We start from the raw sequence: 22,092 nt of genomic DNA on the forward strand, positions 1-22,092 counted from the left end.
TCCCTTCCGCTCTCCTCCACTTCCCGCGCTCCCCTACCTCCCCCCCCCCCGCTTACCTCCGCTACCCACCTCTCAACTCCCCTCCGCTACCCTCCCTTCGGCCCCTTCCCTCCCCTCCCCTACCTTCCTCGACTCCCCTCCAGGCCCTTCCGCTCCTCTCCTCTCTGCGCTCCTCCCCGCCCCTCCTCTCCCCTCCACTCCCCTCTCATCTCCCCTCCCATCCCTCTTCTCACCCCTCCGCTCCCCTCCCTTCCCTCCGTTTCCCTACCCTCCCCTTCTCGACTCCCCTCCTCTCCGCTCCACTCCCCCTCTCCATTCCTCTACCCTCCGCGACTCCCTTCTGCACTCTCTACTTCCCTCCGCACCCCTCCCTCCCCTCCACTCCCCTCCTACGGCCCCTTCGCTCGCCTCCCCTACTCTCCTCGACTCCCCTCTCATCTCCCCTCCCATCCCTCTTCTCACCCCTCCGCTCCCCTCCACCTTCCCTCCCTTCTCCCTCCACTCCGCTCCCGTCCCCTTCCGTCTCTTCCCCTCCCCTCCCCTCAACCCTCCGCTACCATCGCCTCCCCATCTCTTTTTGACACTGTCTGAACCCCTCTCTTTCTGAACCTCACTCACTCTCTCTCTTTATCCTCTCTCTCTCACCACTGCTGTCTGACTCGCTCCTTCTGTTTTCCTACGTCTGTTCCCTGGATGCACGGGCCCCCTCTGCCACTCTCTGTCTCACCTGAACTCATCCTCCAGATCGCTCTATCTGTCTGTTTATCTCTCCCAGCCCCTCTTCCTCATTCTCTTTCTCTCTCTTCCTTCCTGCCTGTCTCACTCCTGCTCACTCCATCTCTCTCCTCCTCCATTCCTCTCCCTCTCTCTCCCTCTCCCTCCTTCTCCCTCCTTCTCCCTTCCTCTCTCCTTTCCCTGCCTCTCCCTCCCTCCCTCCCCCTCTCCCTCTCCCTCCCTCCCTCCCCCTCTCCCTCCTCCCCTCTCCCTCCCCCTCTCCCTCTCCCTCCCTCCCTCCCCCTCTCCCTCTCCCTCCCTCCCTCCCCCTCTCCCTCTCCCTCCCTCCCTCCCCCTCTCCCTTTCTTTCTCTCTCTCCCTCTCTCTCTTTCTCCCCCTTTCTGTCTCCCCCTCCCCCCAGTATCTCCCCACCTCCTTTCTATGCCGAGGGGACACAAATCCCCCTCCTTCCATACCAAGTGTTCCCCTCTGCGTCGCTGTTCCCAAACGCACTGAAGGATCCGTCGTGATGCTTGTAGGTGAGTTGTCTCTGATACCCTTGGGCAGGAGGAGAAGGACGTTATAGGGACTCACAACTAAGAATTACACACGCACACACATGTACACACAACTGAGACACACACACGCACACACATGTACACACATCTGACACACACACACATGTACACACACTGACACACACACACATGTACACACACTGACACTCACACATATGTACACACACTGACACACACACACATGTACACACACTGACACACACACACATATGTACACACATCTAACACACACATGTACACACACTGACACGCACACACATGTACACACATCTGACACACACACACATGTACACACACTGACACACACGCACACACATGTACACACACTGACACACACGCACACACATGTACACACACTGACACGCACACACATGTACACACATCTGACACACACACACATGTACACACACTGACACACACGCACACACATGTACACACACTGACACGCACACGCACACACAGACACACACACACACACAGACGCCCCCCCACACACACAACACACCTACACACACAACCAGTCTCTCTCTCTTGCCACACTCTCTCTCACACAGACACACACAGCTCTCACATCCTCACATGATTTAAAATTCTGCTTTCATTAGTCATCAACTGCGCTGACGTATCAGGGTGAAGGATTTTCAGTGAAAAATAGAGACAATTTATGGAGCTAATTAACTGAAAACAAGCAAGATCTCTTTTTCTCTTTCCCTCACACACACGTCTCTCTCCTACACACACCCTCTCCCTCTCACACTCACACATTCCTTCCTCTCTCTCTCCCACACACTCATTCTCCCCCTCCACACAATCCCTCTCCCTCTCCCTCTCTTTCCCCCGCACACCCTGGTATCGGGAGGGACAGACTCTGCTGGAGTACCTGTCTGCAGGAAACCAATCGCTTTAGACTTGATTTCTGGTGTGATCTGTTGGGTCTTTTCCAGATAACTGAGTACGTAGATATTGGGGGCGAACTTCACCATGTTCTGCTCCCCGCAGCCAGTGGGTAGTCTGAGTAAACCATCGAGATTCTCCATGGCACTCCCCATGAGGTCACCTGTGGGCAGGAGAGAGACCGAGAGATTGACGCACATCTCAGCTGCAACAAGGCGGGCAAGAACATCAAAGCCCCCGAGCTCGTAAACCTCCAATCCAACCTCAAAACCCCAACCCTACACAGGCTGGGGGGTAGGTGAGGTTACACCCGTATTCCAGGCTAGTGCTGGGTCTAGGCTTCCCCCACTCTCTGGTCCTTCATATCCAGTTGCTTACCCAGCACAGTGACGTAAGCTCTGGCCGATCCTTCAACCACATCTTCTGGGACTTGGAGTCGGATCTGCTCCGTGATGATTTTACCTGGAGTAGAAGAGATGAACAGTTTGCACTGAAGGGACGTCATCAAGTGCAGTTCCCCATCCCTCTCCCTTCCTGACCCCTCTGCTATATGAAGAGGCAATGTTCCTAGAGATGAGGACTCTGGGACAGTTAGTCTGAAGCACCCATTAGGTCAGACAGCATCCGTGTTTTGTTTTCGACCTGGATCGTTGACCTGTTTCTCTCTGCACGGACACCACCGAATCTGCTGAGTGTTTGCAACATTCCCTCTGTGTGTGTGTGTGTGTGTGTGTGTGTGTGTGTGTGTGTGTGTGTGTGTGTGTGTGTGTGTGTGTGTGTGTGTGTGTGTGTGTGTGGCGTTATAACTACAACAACAAGAGATAACGACGTGCTGACGTTTTGGTTCAGTCTGTGTCAGAGAGAGATGAAAGAGAGAGGAAGAGAGAGACACTGTCTGCTGGTCTCTGTATCGATGGATGAAAAATAATAACTGTGTCTGTCACTAAAATCCACACATAGATTTTTGGAATAATCCAGTGGAGTCCACTTTGTCGTTAACCTGTGGAGGGAAACGTATTTGTGTGGACGGCTACGTCTCGAATGCTTTTTGATGTGGCCGATACTTCGGAACAAAGCAGTGGAGATCATCAGTGACTGAGATGTCGTGTGGGCTCCGTCGTGGAACATTTGGATTTCGTAATGTCTCTATCCTCTCTCTACATTTTCTCTGCAGTCAACGGTGGTTCTGCAAAAGCCTTTGCTCACGTTTCACCTGATGGCTTGCTGAATTGAACTTGAGAACTATTTCTGGACTTGGAGTTTGGGAATTTGTCACACCCACACTTCGGGTTTAGTTTTGGGGGTTAATGTTTAATATCTTAATTTTTACTTCTAACATCCCAACATTTTTACTTTTTTTATTATTATCATAAGTAGTTATTAGCAAAATAGTTATTAACATTTATACATGGCTCGGTGTGTTTCTTTGGTTGCTGGTACGTAACACCGTGACAACCCCTGAGGGCCAAAGCAGTGAGGTTTTCAGTTCCAGGAAATAAAACAGAAGGACAAGTAGCAAGATAACAACTGAAATTAACAGAGAAAGCAAACAGGCCGTCAGAAATTGACCCAGAGTCAAAGAGTCAAAGAATGACACAGCACAGAAACAGACCTCTGGGGCCCAACTTCTCCATGCCGACCACGTTACCAACCAGAGCTCGTCCTATTTCCGTGCATTTGGCCCATATCCCTCTAAACCTTCCTCATCCACATACCTGCCCAAGACAACAGGGAGAGGCAGAAGCAGAACCTTAGCCATCACTCACACACAGCCTGGGACCTCGGTATCAATGAAAACAACTCTTACCCTGGGCAGAGATCCACTTACCCGCGGGACAGAGCAAAGAGCTGTGAGATAATTCCGTCTCGGAGCCTTCGGGCTGCGGAGAGAGTGAGACATAGGGTCAGTGAAGGGGAAAGAGGGAGAGAGAAATAGAATCAGAGGGTGAGTAAAGGGGGAATCAGAGGGATGAGGGCGGGACAGTGAAGGAAATTTGAGGGTGACTGCATGGGGAATCAGAGGGCGCGGTGAAGGGGTATCAGAGAGAGGGGGTGGAGGGGAATCAGAGGGAGGGGTGGAGGGGAATCAGAGGGAGGGGTGGAGGGGAATCAGAGGGAGGGGGTGGAGGGGAATCAGAGGGCGCGGTGAAGGGGTATCAGAGGGAGGGGGTGGAGGGGAATCAGAGGGAGGGGGTGGAGGGGAATCAGAGGGAGGGGTGGAGGGGAATCAGAGGGAGGGGTTGGAGGGGAATCAGAGGGAGGGATTGGAGGGGAATCAGAGGGAGGGATTGGAGGGGAATCAGAGGGAGGGGTTGGAGGGGAATCAGAGGGAGGGATTGGAGGGGAATCAGAGGGAGGGGTTGGAGGGGAATCAGAGGGGGGGTTGGAGGGGAATCAGAGGGAGGGGTGAAGGGGAATCAGAGGGAGGGATGGAGGGGAATCAGAGGAGGGGGGTGGGGAATCAGAGGGAGGGGGTGGAGGAGAATAAGAGGGCGCGGTGAAGGGGAATCAGAGGGAGGGATTGGAGGGGAATCAGAGGGCGGGGGTGGAGGGGAATCAGAGGGAGGGGTTGGAGGGGAATCAGAGGGAGGGATTGGAGGGGAATCAGAGGAGGGATTGGAGGGGAATCAGAGGGAGGGGTTGGAGGGGAATCAGAGGGAGGGATTGGAGGGGAATCAGAGGGAGGGATTGGAGGGGAATCAGAGGGAGGGATTGGAGGGGAATCAGAGGGAGGGATTGGAGGGGAATCAGAGGGAGGGGTTGGAGGGGAATCAGAGGGAGGGATTGGAGGGGAATCAGAGGGAGGGGTTGGAGGGGAATCAGAGGGAGGGGTTGGAGGGGAATCAGAGGGAGGGGTGAAGGGGAATCAGAGGGAGGGGTGGAGGGGAATCAGAGGGAGGGGTTGGAGGGGAATCAGAGGGAGGGGTGGAGGGGAATCAGAGGGCGGGGGTGGAGGGGAATCAGAGGGAGGGGTGGAGGGGAATCAGAGGGAGGGATTGGAGGGGAATCAGGGGGAGAGGTGAAGGGGAATCAGAGGCATGGGTGGAGGGGAATCAGAGGGCGGGGGTGGAGGGGAATCAGAGGGAGGGGGTGGAGGGGAATCAGAGGGAGGGATTGGAGGGGAATCAGAGGGAGAGGTGAAGGGGAATCAGAGGCATGGGTGGAGGGGGCACTGGGAAGGACCAGAGTCCGGAGTGCCAACTGTAACAGAGACTCACACTGACCTCGATCCTAACCGGTGTGCGGATAATGTCGACGGCCGCTTTCACCTCGTGACCACCTCGTTCCCACAGAGAGATGGGGAGTGAACGGCCTGAGCTCGTACAGTGACATTCACCTCACCTGGAAAACAGAGAGAGAGAGAGAGAGGGACAGAGACAGAGAGAGACAGAGCGAGAGAGGGGCGAGAGAGAAGGAGGCAAGATGGGGAGAGAGAGGCAGGAAAGAAAGGAGTGGAAGAAATATAAGGGGAAGAGATAGAGAGATAAATCCGCTCCAATTAGCAGGGGAGCAGAAACCCGGGCTCATTCAGCTCCCTCCCTCCCTAACCCAGGGATCAGTGGGACAGGGATCGGGAGCGGGAACCCGGAGCTGATTAACCCCCCTCCCTCCCTAACCCAGGGGTCAGTGGGACAGGGATGGGCAGCAGGAATCCCTGACTGATCTAACTCAGGGTTCATTAGGATAGCGATCGGGAGTGGGAACCAGATCTGATTCACCCAGGTCCCTCATAAACACGGGGTCAGTGCACAGTGATCTGGATGACTACCCTAACTCTAGCGGTTAGCATCACGTTATTACAGCGCCAGCGAGCCGGGAGCAGTTCCGGCCGCTGTCTGTAAGGAGTTTGTACGTCCTCCCCCGCGTGTGTCTGCGCGGGTTTCCTCCGGGTGCTCCGGTTTCTTCCCACAATCCAAAGACGTACAGGTTAGGTAGTTGTGGGCGTGCTATGTTGGCGCCGGAAACGTGGCGACACTTGCGGGCTGCCCCCAGAACACTCCACGTAAAAGATGCCTTTCACTGTGTGTTTCGATGTACATGTGACTAATAAAGAAATCTTATCTCAACTCAGGGGTCAGTGGACAAGGATCTGGTGTGGAAACCCGGGGCTGATTTCTTCCTGCAGAGGCCGGGTCCGGTGATTCGCTCACCCAGTGCAGAGGCCGTGAGATTCCAACTCACGGTGACGCTGTCTTTGGACAAGACACAGATTTCGAGCTCCCTGTTGGAGGACTTCAGCTCAAAGCCCTGAGCTTCCAGCAAGGTAACCTTGACCTTGTGACGAGGAGAGAGGGTGAGGATGTCAGGATGGTGAGTGTCAGGATGGTGAGCGTCAGTCGGCACACCAATCCAGGGAACGTCTCCGAGTTCCTCCTCACTGGCGGAAGGGCCGATTCCTCAGCGGGTACCGAGGGAGCGCCGCACGGAAGGTCGGTGAGGAGGTAGCGTTACAGGAGTATCGGTGAGGAGGGCGGCGCTGCGGGAGCGGCAGTGAGGAGGGTCTGGCGGTGAGGAGGGAGCGCCGCATTGGAAGGGGAGGCGAGCATGGAGCGTCCCACCGTGCGAGAGGCCATGAGGAGGGAGCGCCGCAGTGTAGGAGGGGCCGTGCCGAGGGAGCGCTGAGGGAGCAGCCGTGAGGAGGGTCTGACGGTAAGGAGGGAGCGCGGCAGTGTAAGAGGGGCGGTGAGCAGGGAGAGCTGCGGGAGGGCCTGTGAGCAGGGAGCGCCGCACCGTGGGCTGGACAAAGGACCTGGGACAGCCACACTGTAGGGTTATGCTGTTCATCTAGCATTACTAAATCAGAGAAAGACACGCCCCACCCCCCAAACCCCTCCCACCCCACACACATACACACACCACCACCACCAATCCACTCTCGGTCTTGCAATCGATGCATCGATGCACCTCCTTTGGGAAAGATCCCCCTCACGCCTCACCATCAGGCTCTGTCCCATGTAGTTGAAGACCTTCGCCTTGAGGGTGAAGCCCTCGGTTCTGATGACGGAATAGGGCAGGGCCAGACCCACGAAGAAGGGCTTGAAGGCGACGAAGGACGCCATCTCCGACATCCCGAATCCCGGCTCTCCGGTGCAAAAGACGCTCCCCTTCCATTCCGTGATGGAGTCCGGGACCGTGACATCGAGGGCGGCGTGGCCAGTGGAACTGTGGTAGGAGAGGGCGGGGTCAGTTAGACCGAGGCTGATCAGCCCCATTCAGACACCACCGTCTCCCCGTGTGATGGCCCGGTCCAGGGGCGATGCCGACAGTGTCCCAGATAGCGCGACCCCATTCCCCCAGACACTGGGCATCTCCCTCCTCCGAAACCCACCCCTCCTTATCTCTGTCAGCCCTACGGCCCCCACACCATTGCCTATTTGTGTAAGCCCTCAAGTCACCAATCCTTTCGCCTGTATAGAATAACACCCAGCCCCGTACCTCCAGATCCTCCAGACCCTTCACCCTCCACTGTCTCTCTAACTCCCTCCAGACCCTTCACTCTCCACTGTCTCTCTAACTCCGTCCAGACCCTTCACCCTCCACTGTCTCTCTAACTCCGTCCAGACCCTTCACCCTCCACTGTCTCTCTAACTCCGTCCAGACCCTTCACCCTCCACTGTCTCTCTAACTCCCTCCAGACCCTTCACCCTCCACTGTCTCTCTAACTCCCTCCAGACCCTTCACCCTTCACTGTCTCTCCAACCCGCTCCAGCCCTTGACCCTTCCCTGTGTCTCTTTAACCCCATCCAGCCCTTTTACGCCTCCCATTTCTGTAACCCCTTTGGCTCCCTCGTCCCTCCCGATCTCTGTAACATCATCCGGCGTCGTACACCATTCTCCATAAATGCCCCTTCGGCTCCTAAATTCTGTGAAACCCTTCGGTCTGCATGCCCCTTCCTATCTCTGTCATCTCTCTCCATCTTTTAACGCCCTCTGTCACCAACACCCCTCCCCATCTCACACAAGATCACAAGATCCCCGCAAACACCTCCGGAACCCACAGCACCTCCGATCCCTATCAGCACCTACACCTCACCCAACTTCTGTAACCCCCACCTGTTCACACACTCCTCATATCTGCAATTCCTCCTGCCCGTACAACACCATCTCTGTAATCCCCTTCATATATCTATAAACCCCTACGGCGACCACACCCTTACCCGTCTCTGTAACGTCCTCGGGCCCAAATGCTCCCTTTTCCCAGCCCCAACACCTCTCTCTACCTCTGTAACCTTTTACAGACCGCCGCACCCCTCCCTATCTCTGTAAAGCCCTTTCACCACCACAACCTGTAACCCCCTCCGACACCTAACATCTGCCCTTATCCGATCGATCCTCCGCGGGGATCTGCGCACTTCTGCCGTGTCCCAGAACAAGGCTCCGGTGGCACATTTGGTATCGATGGTGGGAGGTGTTTCCGCAGGTTCCCCGTGAGCGAGGGATCAGATCCCACACAACGCTGGAGATCCTACCGGACAGGAATCAGGTCCCAGAGCCAGGTCTCTGGGAAATACTCGCGGATCTTTTGCACAGGGGGAGCGGTCTCACTGATCTGTGGCCCATACGGAGTTCCCGCCATCATCGGAAACATCGCATCGTACATTATCCTGTCATCGTAGAAGTATTCTGCGTTATAAAGAAAAGTGTCAGACAACAGTCTGTGGGTTACAGGCGTCCCACTGCTTGGGAGATGAGACGTCGCACCGTTTGGGGTGGTAAAGCGTTCACACTTTGGGAGATGAGGGGGTCCTGCCGTTTAGGGATGGCGAGGGGTCCACAGTTTCTCGGTGACCTCCCCCCCTCCCCAAGTTTAGCCCAGATACCCAACCTTCTATCACTTCAGACCGCTCACCGTTCATTTGACAGTCGTAGACGAAGTCTTTGAAGAATTTCAGGCCCATGTCCTGTGGGTGGATGAGACATCGTCAGTGGGATACCAGCGGTGGGTGTCTGTCCCAAGTCACACAACACTCCCTTCCAACTCACCGCCTTCTTTGTTCACCTCCCTTCTGGATCACACCATTCTCTCCTCCCCCTCACCCCTCTCTTACCCAATCACCGTGGCCCCGTGTCTTTCTCTCTCCCTCCCCCATCTCTGTCTCTGTCTCTGTCTCTGTCTCTGTCTCTGTCTCTGTCTCTCTCTCTCTCTCTCTCATCACTGCCACACCCTCACAGACCCCTGGACCAGGCTGGGTCAGGAGACGTGGACCCACCTCCAGCAGCTGATTGATATCAAACGTGTCCCATCTGGAGAAGGGGCAGTCCTCAGCACCCGACGGGGCACTGTTCAAGTCCTCCCGCAGAAGGTAATGGTAACCACTCAGATCAGAGACTGGCAGTAAAGAGTACACCTGCAAAGGGGGGGGGGGAGAGGTGGAGGGGGAGAGAGAAGCAGCGTGAGGGATAGAGGGAGTCAGAGGGAGTGAGACGAAAGGAGAGATAGGTTGTGAGCGAGGGATGGAGAGACGGACGGAGGGAGATGGAGGGAAAGAGAGAGACAGGGGTTAAGATCGGGAGAGGGAGAGAGGAGATTATAGAGACGACATGAAGACAAATGACAGATTCCAAATCCCAGGGGTCAGTGGGACATGGATCAGGACCGCGGGGCTGATTGACCGCCTCACTCCCTAACCCAAGTGTCAGTGGGACGGGGATCGGGAGCAGGAACCTGGGGCTGATTCACCTCTCCCTCCCCAACCCAGGGTACAGTTGATAGGGATGGGGAGAGGTAACCCGGGCTTATTCACCACTCCATCCCTTCCTAACCCAAGAGTCAGTGGGACTGGGATCGGGAGCGGGAACCCGGACAGATTCACCACTCCCTCTCTCCCTAACCCAGTGATCCGAAGCGGGAACCCGAGGCTGATTCACCCCTCCCTCCCTAACCCAGGGGTCAGTGGGACATGGATGGGGAGCAAGAACCAGGGATATGATTCATCCCTTCCCTCAAACCCAGTGGTCAGTGGACCGAAATTCGGAGGACGAACCCGGGGGGTTCACCGCTCCCTCACTAACCCATGGATCCGGACTGGAACCCGGGCTGATTCGTTTTCTTACTTCCTAGCCCAGGAGTCAATGGGAAGGGATCAGGAGCAGGAATCTGGACTGATTCAGCCCTCTCTCACTCACCCAGCGGTCAGTGGGCAGGATTCGAGAGCAGGAACTTACACTGTCGACTGATAATTCCTCCTCCGGTTTCAGGAGCAACACACTTTGATCGACAACTCTGAGTCCGCAGATCGACCCTTGTTCCGCCCGGATATCGAGACTGATGGGGCTCCCGGGCAAGTCTTCAGAAGACGAGAACTGGAGTTGCACCTAGAAAAGGGAAAGGATGTTTGAAGGTACTGATGGGTGACAGGGACGGGGAGAGACGGAACGGGGGGGGAGAGAGAAACGGAGAGGGTGTGAGGAGAAGGAGACGGTGGGAGCAGGTGGGGACAGTCTCTGGTACAGTGTGAGAGTGCGGGGTTCATTCTGTACCTGTCAGTATCTGGTACAGTGTGAGAGTGCGGGGTTCATTCTGTACCTGTCAGTATCTGGTACAGTGTGAGAGTGTGGGGTTCATTCTGTACCTGTCAGTATCTGGTACAGTGTGAGAGTGCGGGGTTCATTCTGTACCTGTCAGTCTGTGGTACAGTGTGAGAGTGTGTGGTTAATTCTGTACCTGTCAGTATCTGGTACAATGTGAGAGTGTGTGGTTCATTCGGTACCTGTCAGTATCTGGTACAGTGTGAGAGTGTGGGGTTCATTCTGTACCTGTCAGTATCTGGTACAGTGTGAGAGTGTGTGGTTCATTCTGTACCTGTCAGTATCTGGTACAGTGTGAGAGTGTGGGGTTCATTCTGTACCTGTCAGTATCTGGTACAGTGTCAGAGTGCAGGGTTCATTCTGTACCTGTCAGTCTGTGGTACAGTGTGAGAGTGTAGGGTTCATTCTGTACCTGTCAGTATCTGGTACAGTTTGAGAGTGTGTGGTTCATTCTGTACCTGTCAGTATCTGGTACAGTGTGAGAGTGTGGGGTTCATTCTGTACCTGTCAGTATCTGGTACAGTGTGAGAGTGCGGGGTTCATTCTGTACCTGTCAGTATCTGGTACAGTGTGAGAGTGCGGGGTTCATTCTGTACCTGTCAGTCTGTGGTGTGTTGTGTGAGTGTGGTGTTCAATCTGTATCAGTCAGTCTCTGGCACAATGCGAGAGTGTGGGGCTCATTCTGTACCTGTCAGTATCTGGTACAGTGTGAGAGTGTGGGGTTCATTCTGTACCTGTCAGTATCTGGTACAGTGTGAGAGTGTGTGGTTCATTCTGTACCTGTCAGTATCTGGTACAGTGTGAGAGTGTGGGGTTCATTCTGTACCTGTCAGTATCTGGTACAGTGTGAGAGTGTGTGGTTCATTCTGTACCTGTCAGTATCTGGTACAGTGTGAGAGTGCTGGGTTCATTCTGTACCTGTCAGTATCTGGTACAGTGTGAGAGTGTGGGGTTCATTCTGTACCTGTCAGTCTCTGGTACAGTGTGAGAGTGTGGGGTTCATTCTGTACCTGTCAGTATCTGGTACAGTGTGAGAGTGTGGGGTTCATTCTGTACCTGTCAGTCTCTGGTACAGTGTGAGAGTGTGGGGTTCATTCTGTACCTGTCAGTCTCTGGTACAGTGTGAGAGTGTGGGGTTCATTCTGTACCTGTCAGTCTCTGGTACAGTGTGAGAGTGTGGGGTTCATTCTGTATCTGTCAGTCTCTGGTACAGTGTGAGAGTGTGGGGTTCATTCTGTACCTGTCAGTCTCTGGTACAGTGTGAGAGTGTGGGGTTCATTCTGTACCTGTCAGTCTCTGGTACAGTGTGAGAGTGTGGGGTTCATTCTGTACCTGTCAGTCTCTGGTACAGTGTGAGAGTGTGGGGTTCATTCTGTACCTGTCAGTCTCTGGTACAGTGTGAGAGTGTGGGGTTCATTCTGTACCTGTCAGTCTCTGGTACAGTGTGAGAGTGTGGGGTTCATTCTGTACCTGTCAGTCTCTGGTACAGTGTGAGAGTGTGGGGTTCATTCTGTACCTGTCAGTCTCTGGTACAGTGTGAGAGTGTGGGGCTCATTCTGTACCTGTCAGTATCTGGTACAGTGTGAGAGTGTGGGGTTCATTCTGTACCTGTCAGTCTCTGGTACAGTGTGAGAGTGTGGGGTTCATTCTGTACCTGTCAGTCTCTGGTACAGTGTGAGAGTGTGGGGTTCATTCTGTACCTGTTAGTGTCTACGGAAGAGTGAGAGTGTGGGGTTCATTCTGTACCTGTCAGTCTCTGGTACAGTGTGAGAGTGTGGGGTTCATTCTGTACCTGTCAGTCTCTGGTACAGTGTGAGAGTGTGGGGTTCATTCTGTACCTGTCAGTCTCTGGTACAGTGTGAGAGTGTGGGGTTCATTCTGTACCTGTCAGTCTCTGGTACAGTGTGAGAGTGTGGGGTTCATTCTGTACCTGTCAGTCTCTGGTACAGTGTGAGAGTGTGGGGTTCATTCTGTACCTGTCAGTCTCTGGTACAGTGTGAGAGTGTGGGGTTCATTCTGTACCTGTCAGTCTCTGGTACAGTGTGAGAGTGTGGGGTTCATTCTGTACCTGTCAGTCTCTGGTACAGTGTGAGAGTGTGGGGTTCATTCTGTACCTGTCAGTCTCTGGTACAGTGTGAGAGTGTGGGGTTCATTCTGTACCTGTCAGTCTCTGGTACAGTGTGAGAGTGTGGGGTTCATTCTGTACCTGTCAGTCTCTGGTACAGTGTGAGAGTGTGGGGTTCATTCTGTACCTGTCAGTCTCTGGTACAGTGTGAGAGTGTGGGGTTCATTCTGTACCTGTCAGTCTCTGGTACAGTGTGAGAGTGTGGGGTTCATTCTGTACCTGTCAGTCTCTGGTACAGTGTGAGAGTGTGGGGTTCATTCTGTACCTGTCAGTCTCTGGTACAGTGTGAGAGTGTGGGGTTCATTCTGTACCTGTCAGTCTCTGGTACAGTGTGAGAGTGTGGGGTTCATTCTGTACCTGTCAGTCTCTGGTGTAGTGTGAGAGTGTGGGGTTCATTCTGTACCTGTCAGTCTCTGGTACAGTGTGAGAGTGTGGGGTTCATTCTGTACCTGTCAGTCTCTGGTACAGTGTGAGAGTGTGGGGTTCATTCTGTACTTTTCTCTCTCTGGTACAGTGTGAGAATATGGCGTTTATTCTGTACCTGTCAGTCTCTGGTACAGTGTGAGAGTGTGGGGTTCATTCTGTACCTGTCAGTCTCTGGTACAGTGTGAGAGTGTGGGGTTCATTCTGTACCTGTCAGTCTCTGGTACAGTGTGAGAGTGTGGGGTTCATTCAGTACCTGTCAGTCTCTGGTACAGTGTGAGAGTGTGGGGTTCATTCTGTACCTGTCAGTCTCTGGTACAGTGTGAGAGTGTGGGGTTCATTCTGTACCTGTCAGTCTCTGGTACAGTGTGAGAGTGTGGGGTTCATTCTGTACCTGTCAGTCTCTGGTACAGTGTGAGAGTGTGGGGTTCATTCTGTACCTGTCAGTCTCTGGTACAGTGTGAGAGTGTGGGGTTCATTCTGTACCTGTCAGTCTCTGGTACAGTGTGAGAGTGTGGGGTTCATTCTGTACCTGTCAGTCTCTGGTACAGTGTGAGAGTGTGGGGTTCATTCTGTACCTGTCAGTCTCTGGTACAGTGTGAGAGTGTGGGGTTCATTCTGTACCTGTCAGTCTCTGGTACAGTGTGAGAGTGTGGGGTTCATTCTGTACCTGTCAGTCTCTGGTACAGTGTGAGAGTGTGGGGTTCATTCTGTACCTGTCAGTCTCTGGTACAGTGTGAGAGTGTGGGGTTCATTCTGTACCTGTCAGTCTCTGGTACAGAAGTGAGAGTGTGGGGTTCATTCTGTACCTGTCAGTCTCTGGTACAGTGTGAGAGTGTGGGGTTCATTCTGTACCTGTCAGTCTCTGGTACAGTGTGAGAGTGTGGGGTTCATTCTGTACCTGTCAGTCTCTGGTACAGTGTGAGAGTGTGGGGTTCATTCTGTACCTGTCAGTCTCTGGTACAGTGTGAGAGTGTGGGGTTCATTCTGTACCTGTCAGTCTCTGGTACAGTGTGAGAGTGTGGGGTTCATTCTGTACCTGTCAGTCTCTGGTACAGTGTGAGAGTGTTGCGTTAATTCTTTATCTGTCAGTCTATGGTACATGGTGAGAGTGTGCGGATCCATCTGTACCTGTCAGTCTCTGGTACAGTGTGAGAGTGTGTGTCCCATTCTGTACTTGTCAGTCCCTGTGGCAGTGTGAGAGTGTGGGGTTCATTCTGTGCCCGTCGGTCTCTGGTCGAGTGTGAGAGTTTTTTATGTTCATTCTGTACCTGTCAGTCTCTGGTACAGTGTGAGAGTGTGTGTCTCATTCTGTACCTGTCAGTCCCTGTGGTGGTGTGAGAGTGTGGAGTTCATTCTGTACCTGTCAGTCCCTGTGGCGGTGTGAGAGTGTGGGGTTCATTCTGTACCTGTCAGTCTCTGGTACAGTGTGAGAGTGTGGGGTTCATTCTGTACCTGTCAGTCTCTGGTACAGTGTGAGAGTGTGGGGTTCATTCTGTACCTGTCAGTCTCTGGTACAGTGTGAGAGTGTGGGGTTCATTCTGTACCTGTCAGTCTCTGGTACAGTGTGAGTGTGTGGGGTTCATTCTGTACCTGTCAGTCTCTGGTACAGTGTGAGAGTGTGGGGTTCATTCTGTACCTGTCAGTCTCTGGTACAGTGTGAGAGTGTGAGGTTCATTCTGTACCTGTTAGTCTCTGGTACAGTGTGAGTGTGTGGGGTTCATTCTGTACCTGTCAGTCTCTGGTACAGTGTGAGAGTGTGGGGTTCATTCTGTACCTGTCAGTCTCTGGTACAGTGTGAGAGTGTGGGGTTCATTCTGTACCTGTCAGTCTCTGGTACAGTGTGAGAGTGTGGGGTTCATTCTGTACCTGTCAGTCTCTGGTACAGTGTGAGAGTGTGGGGTTCATTCTGTACCTGTCAGTCTCTGGTACAGTGTGAGAGTGTGGGGTTCATTCTGTACCTGTCAGTCTCTGGTACAGTGTGAGAGTGTGGGGTTCATTCTGTACCTGTCAGTGTCTGGTACAGTGTGAGAGTGTGGGGTTCATTCTGTACCTGTCAGTCTCTGGTACAGTGTGAGAGCGTGGGGTTCATTCTGTAATGGTCAGTCTCTGGGGCAGTGTGAGAGTGTGGGGTTCATTCTAAACCTGTCAGTCTCTGGGACAGTGTGATAGTGTGGGGTTCATTCTGTACTTGTCAGTCTCTGGGACAGTGTGAGAGTGTGGGATTCATTCTGTACCTGTCAGTCTCTGGTACAATGTGAGAGTGTGGGGTTCATTCTGTACTGGTCAGTCTCTGGGGCAGTGTGAGAGTGTGGGGTTCATTCTGTACCTGTCAGTCTCTGGGGCATTGTGAGAGTGTGGGGTTCATTCTGTACCTGTCAGTATCTGGTACAGTGTGAGAGTGTGGGGCTCATTCTGTACCTGTCAGTCTGTGGTGTAGTGTGAGAGTGTGGGGCTCATTCTGTATCTGTCAGTATCTGGTACAGTGTGAGAGTGTGTGGTTCATTCTGTACCTGTCAGTATTTGGTACAGTGTGAGAGTGTGGGTTTCATTCTGGACCTGTCAGTATCTGGTACATTGTGAGATTGCGGGGTTCATTCTGTACCTGTCAGTCGGTGGTACAGTTTGAGAGTGTGGGGTTCATTCTGTACCTGTCAGTATCTGGTAAAGTGTGAGAGTGCGGGGTTCATTCTGTACCTGTCAGTATCTGGTACAGTGTGAGAGTGTGGGGTTCATTCTGTACCTGTCAGTATCTGGTACAGTGTGAGAGTGTGGGGTTCATACTGTACCTGTCAGTATCTGGTACAGTTTGAGAGTGTGGGGTTCATTCTGTACCTGTCAGTATCTGGCACCATGTGAGAGTGTGGGGTTCATTCTGTACCTGTCAGTCTGTGGTGTAGTGTGAGAGCGTGGGGTTCATTCTGTATGTGTCAGTCTCTGGCAGAATGTGAGAGTGTGGGGTTCATTCTGTACCTGTCAGTATCTGGTACAGTGTGAGAGTGTGGGGTTCATTCTGTACCTGTCAGTGTCTGGTACAGTGTGAGAGTGTTGGGTTCATTCTGTACCTGTCAATCTGTGGTGTACTGTGAGAGCGTGGGGTTCATTCTGTATGTGTCAGTCTCTGGCAGAATGTGAGAGTGTGGGGTTCATTCTGTACCTATCAGTATCTGGTACAGTGTGAGAGTGTGGGGTTCATTCTGTACCTGTCAGTATCTGGTACAGTGTGAGAGTGTGGGGCTCATTCTGTACCTGTCAGTCTCTGGCACAATGTGAGAGTGTGGGGTTCATTCTGTACCTGTCAGTATCTGGTACAGTGTGATAGTGTGGGGCTCATTCTGTACCTGTCAGTCTGTGGTGTAGTGTGAGAGTGTGGGGCTCATTCTGTATCTGTCAGTCTCTGGCACAATGTGAGAGTGTGGGGTTCATTCTGTACCTGTCAGTATCTGGTACAGTGTGATAGTGTGGGGCTCATTCTGTACCTGTCAGTCTCTGGGGCAGTGTGAGAGTAAGGGGTTATTCTGTACTAGTCAGTCTCTGGTACAGTGTGAGACTGATGGGGTTCAATCTGTAACTGTCTGAGTCTGGTACAGTGTGAGAGTGTGGGGCTTCATTCTGTACCTGTCAGTCTCTGGCACAATGTGAGAGTGTGGGGTTCATTCTGTACCTGTCAGTATCTGGTACAGTGTGATAGTGTGGGGCTCATTCTGTACCTGTCAGTCTGTGGTGTAGTGTGAGAGTGTGGGGTTCATTCTGTACCTATCATTATCTGGTACAGTGTGAGAGTGTGGGGTTCATTCTGTACCTGTCAGTATCTGGTACAGTGTGAGAGTGTGGGGCTCATTCTGTACCTGTCAGTCTCTGGCACAATGTGAGAGTGTGGGGTTCATTCTGTACCTGTCAGTATCTGGTACAGTGTGAGAGTGTGGGGCTCATTCTGTACCTGTCAGTCTGTGGTGTAGTGTGAGAGTGTGGGGCTCATTCTGTATCTGTCAGTCTCTGGCACAATGTGAGAGTGTGGGGTTCATTCTGTACCTGTCAGTATCTGGTACAATGTGAGAGTGTGTGGTTAATTCTGTATCTGTCAGTATCTGGTACAGTGTGAGAGTGTGGGTTTCATTCTGGACCTGTCAGTATCTGGTACAGTGTGAGAGTGTGGGGTTCATTCTGTACCTTTCAGTATCGGGTACAGTGTGAGAGTGTGGGTTTCATTCTGTACCTGTCTCTGGTACAATGTGAGAGTGTGGGGTTCATTCTGTACCTGTCAGTATCTGGTACAGTGTGACAGTGTGTGGTTCATTCTGTACCTGTCAGTATCTGGTACAGTTTGAGAGTGTGGGGTTCATTCTGTACCTGTCAGTATCTGGTACAGTGTGAGAGTGTGGGGTTCATTCTGTATCTGTCAGTCTCTGGCACCATGTGAGAGTGTGGGGCTCATTCTGTACCCGTCAGTCTCTGGTACAGTGCGAGAATGTGGGGTTCATTCTGTCCCTGTCTCTGGTACAATGTAAGAGTGTTGGGTTCATTCTGTACCTGTCAGTCTGTGGTACAGTGTGAGAGTGTGGTGTTCAACCGGACCTGTTAGTCTCTGGCACAGTGTGAGAGTGTGTGGTTCATTCTGTACCTGTCAGTCTCTGGCACAATGTGAGAGTGTGGGGTTCATTCTGTACCTGTCAGTCTCTGGCACAATGTGAGAGTGTGGGGTTCATTCTGTACCTGTCAGTCTCTGGCACAATGTGAGAGTGTGGGGCTCATTCTGTACCTGTCAGTGTCTGGTACAATGTGAGAGTGTGGGCTTCATTGTGGACATGTCAGTCTCCGGTACAGACTGGCACAGGTGGCGAGAGAGGGGTGAGAGTGGAGAAGGATGTTATGGCAAAGGAGAGACAGATGTGGAGCGGTAAGGGCGAGGAAGGGGAAGTGAGTTAGGCGAGATAACATATTATGTCGGGCATTACTGGAACAGGCCCTTCGGCCCAAGATGTTGTGCCGTCCCTATTAAACTAGTAATTGGATGACTAACTAAACTAATTCCTTCTGTCTACGCAATGTCCATATCCTTCCGTTCTCTGAAGTTTCATGTGCTTATCTTGTAGCCCCTTAAATTGTCGTATATGTCTCCACCTTTACCACCCCAGGCTGCGCATTGAAGGCATCCGCCATTCTCTGTGTAAAATAACTTGACCCACGCATCTTTGAGTGGTCCACCTTCACTTGAAAGGCGTCGCCTTTGTATTTACGCCTTTCAACCCTGGGAAAAAGATACCGAATATCTACTGTATCTCTGCATCTGATTCTCCTATGGAGTTCTATCAGAAATTTCTCTAACCTCTCCTGTAGCACATGCCCTCCGGTCCAGGCAGCATTCTCAAAGAGTCACAGACCACTTCAGCACAGAAACAGACATTCGAAACATCTAGTCCATGCCAGCCTGACTTCCGGCCTAGTTCTATCTACCTGCACCAGGACCATTGCCCTCCACAGCCGTTCCATCTATGTACCTATCCAAACTTCTCTTCCAATGTTACAATTGAACCGGAATCTGCCACTTCCGCTGGCAGCCTGTTCCACACACTCACCACCTTCTGAGTGAAGAAGTTCTCCCTCAGATTCCCCTTAAATATTTCACCTTTCACCATAAAGCTATCTCTAGTTCTAGTCTCACTCAACCTGAGGAGGAAAAGCCTGCATGCATTCACCCTATCTATGCACTTCATCATTTTGTGTACATCTGTAAGATTTCCACTCATTCTCCTGCTCTCCAGGGAATAAAGTCCTAACCTATTCAACCTTTCCCTGAAACTCAGTCCTCGAGTCCCGGCAACCTCCGTGTAAAAATTTTCTATGCACTCTTTCAAGCATACTGATATTTTTCCTGTAGGTAGGTGACCAGTACGGTACACAATATTACGTTTGGCCTCAACATAACATCCCAACTCCTGTACCAAAAGCTCTCTTTAAGACCCTATCTACCTGTGATTCCACTTTCGAGGAATCTGTGTTCCCAGGTCCCTTTGTTCTACTGCAAACCTCAGAGCCCTACCATTCACTGTGTACGTTTTAGCCCAGTTTGACCTCCCAAACTGTACCACTCCACACTTGTCTAGATTAAATTCCATCTGCCATTTCTCAGCCCATTTTCCCAGCTGGTCAAAATCACACTGCAAGCTTTGATAGCCTTCCTCACTGACCATTACGTCCCCAATCTTGGTGTCATCCGCAAATCTGCAGATCCAGTTTACCACATTATCATATAAGTCATTAATATAGATGAGAAACAAAGCTGGCCCCAGCACCGATCCCTCCTGCACACCACGAGTCATAGACCTCCAGTCAGAGAGACAACCATCTACTACTACTCTCTGGCTTCTCCCGCTAAACCAACGTTGAATCCAATTGACGACCACCCTGAATGCCAAGCGACTTAACCTTCTGGACCAGCCTCCCATGGGGGACTTTGTCAAAGGCCTTGCTAAAGTCCATGTAGAAAACGTCCACCGCCTCCCCTTCATCAGGCTTCCCGGTAACCTCCACGAAACCTCTGTAAGATTGGTTATATTTGACCTGCACGTACAAAGCCACGTTGACTATCCCTAATTAGGCCCTGTCTATCCAAATACTTGTATATTCTGTCCCTCAGAATATCTTCCAATAATTTATCCACGACTCACTTCAGGCTCGCCGGTCAATAATTTCTTGGCTTATTCTTGGAGACTTTCTTGAATAGAACAACATGAGCTATCCCCCAGTCCTCCGACACCTCACCCGTGGCAAAGGACGTTCTAAATATCACTGCCAGGGTCCCTTCAATTTCTACACTAGCCTCCCACAAGGTCCGAGGGGACACCACTTCAGGTTCTCGGGATTCGCCTCAAGATAACCAACACCTCCTCTTCCGTAATCAGGATACGGTCAATGAACTCAGTACTCTTATTCCGCAGTTCTATAGATACTGTGTCTGTCTCTCGAGTAAATACAGACGCAAGAAAAAAATAAGATCTTCCCCCAACTCCGTCGGCCCCACTCATAGATGACCACGCCGATTTTTAAGAGGAGCAATTTTGTCCCTTGCCACCCTTTTGGTCTTAATAAGACTATAGAAACCCTTGGAATCATCTTTCACCCTTTCTGTCAGAGCAACTTCATGACCTCTTTTTGCCCTCCTGATCTTTCTTTTAAGTGTTCTCTTGCATTCCTTGTAGTCCACGACCGCCTCATTCGCTCCTAACTCCCTGTACCTGATATGCGACTCCTTTATCTTTAGCAGGGCCTCAATATCGCTCGATAACCAAGGTTCCCTTTTATTCTAACAGTATCATCCAGATTCTGCACGCTCAATATTTCACTTCTGAAGGCCTCTCACTTACCAAGCATCCCTTTGCCGGAAAACAGTCTGTCCTAATCCACGCCTGCCAGATCCCTTCTCATGCCATCAAAATTGGCCTTAGTCCAATTTACAATCTTAACCCTTGTACCTGTCCTATACCTGTCCACAAATATCTTGAAACTGATGGAATTATGATCACTGGATTCAAAGTGTTCCCCTACACACACATTTGTCACCAGCCCTGTTTCGTTCCCTAATAGGAGATCTAGTATCGCGCTCCCTCTAGTCGGGACCCCTACATATTGTTTCAGGAAACTTTCCTGAACATATTTGACAAACTCTATTCCATCCAGTCCTTTTACAGTGTGGGGGTCCCAGTCAATATGTGAAAAGTTAAAATCACCTACTATCACAACTTTATATTTCCTACAACTGTCTGCAATCTTTGCAAATTTGGTCCTCTAAATCCCACTGACTATTGGAAGGTCTATAATATAGTCTCGTTAACATGGTCATCACTTTTTATTCCTCAATTGCACCCATATTGCCTCAATAGACAAGCCCTCCAGTATATCCTCTCTGAGCACTGCCGCGACATTTTCCCTGATGAGTAATGCCACCCCTCCCCCTTTAATGTCCCCCATCTCTCGTTGTCTTGGTGTAGCAGCCAGCATAGTCAAAGCCCCCACCCAGCAGGGACATACTCTCTTCTATCCTCTTCCATCGGGTAGAAGATACAGGAGCCTGAGGGCACATCCCACCAGGCTCAAGGACAGCTTCTATTCCACTGTGATAAGACAATTGAACGGTTCCTTTATACAATGAGATGGACTCTGACCTCACGATCTATATTGCTGTGACCTTGCACATTATTGCACTGCACTTTCTCTGTAGCTGTGACACTTTACTCTGCACTGTTACTGTTTTTACCTGTACTACATCAATGCACTCTGTACTAACTTAATTTAACTGCACTGTGTAATGAATTGACCTGTAAGATCGGTTTGTAAGACAAGCTCTTCACTGGACCTCGGTACAAGTGACAATAATAAACCCACCAATCGGAAAGCCGGAACACTCAGCTGCCAGTCCTGCCCCTTGCAACCAAGTCTCACTGACGGCCACATCATCATAATTCCACGTACGGATCCACGCTCTAAGTTCATCTGCCTTACCTACAAGACTCCTTGCATTGAAATAGACTCAACTAAGAACATTAGTCCCACCACGCTCAACCTTTTGGTTTCCATCTTTGCCTGTATTCTTAACATCTACTTTCCCCACAACCTCTCCACTTGATCCCCTGCTACTTTGTTTCTCACACCTCCCCTTCAATTTTACTTGAACCCACTACACCACCCCCCGAGCAGAGAAAAGATATCGGTTCCCCTCCAGTTTATAGAACATTGAACAGTACAGCACAGAACAAGCCCTTCGGCGCACAATGTCGTGCCGATGTAGCTATTCCCTTACCGATATCCCTTTATATTCCTCTCATTCATGTG

At 51.7% G+C, this 22,092-nt stretch overlaps 1 protein-coding gene across 1 annotated transcript in view; it reads right to left on the reverse strand.

The window, feature by feature from the left end:
- LOC127566828 (alpha-2-macroglobulin-like) overlaps positions 1 to 22,092 on the reverse strand; it is a 69,466-nt gene that overhangs the window by 14,300 nt on the left and 33,074 nt on the right. The window contains 11 exon segments of the mRNA XM_052009331.1: positions 1,191 to 1,272; positions 2,173 to 2,349; positions 2,565 to 2,648; positions 4,015 to 4,066; positions 5,467 to 5,528; positions 6,338 to 6,461; positions 7,124 to 7,349; positions 8,657 to 8,810; positions 9,037 to 9,088; positions 9,398 to 9,535; positions 10,353 to 10,502. Coding sequence (XP_051865291.1) covers positions 1,191 to 1,272; positions 2,173 to 2,349; positions 2,565 to 2,648; positions 4,015 to 4,066; positions 5,467 to 5,528; positions 6,338 to 6,461; positions 7,124 to 7,349; positions 8,657 to 8,810; positions 9,037 to 9,088; positions 9,398 to 9,535; positions 10,353 to 10,502 — 1,301 coding nt within the window.

This window comes from Pristis pectinata, chromosome 46 (genome assembly GCF_009764475.1).
Source record: "Pristis pectinata isolate sPriPec2 chromosome 46, sPriPec2.1.pri, whole genome shotgun sequence".
NCBI classification, from domain to species: Eukaryota; Metazoa; Chordata; class Chondrichthyes; order Rhinopristiformes; family Pristidae; genus Pristis; species Pristis pectinata.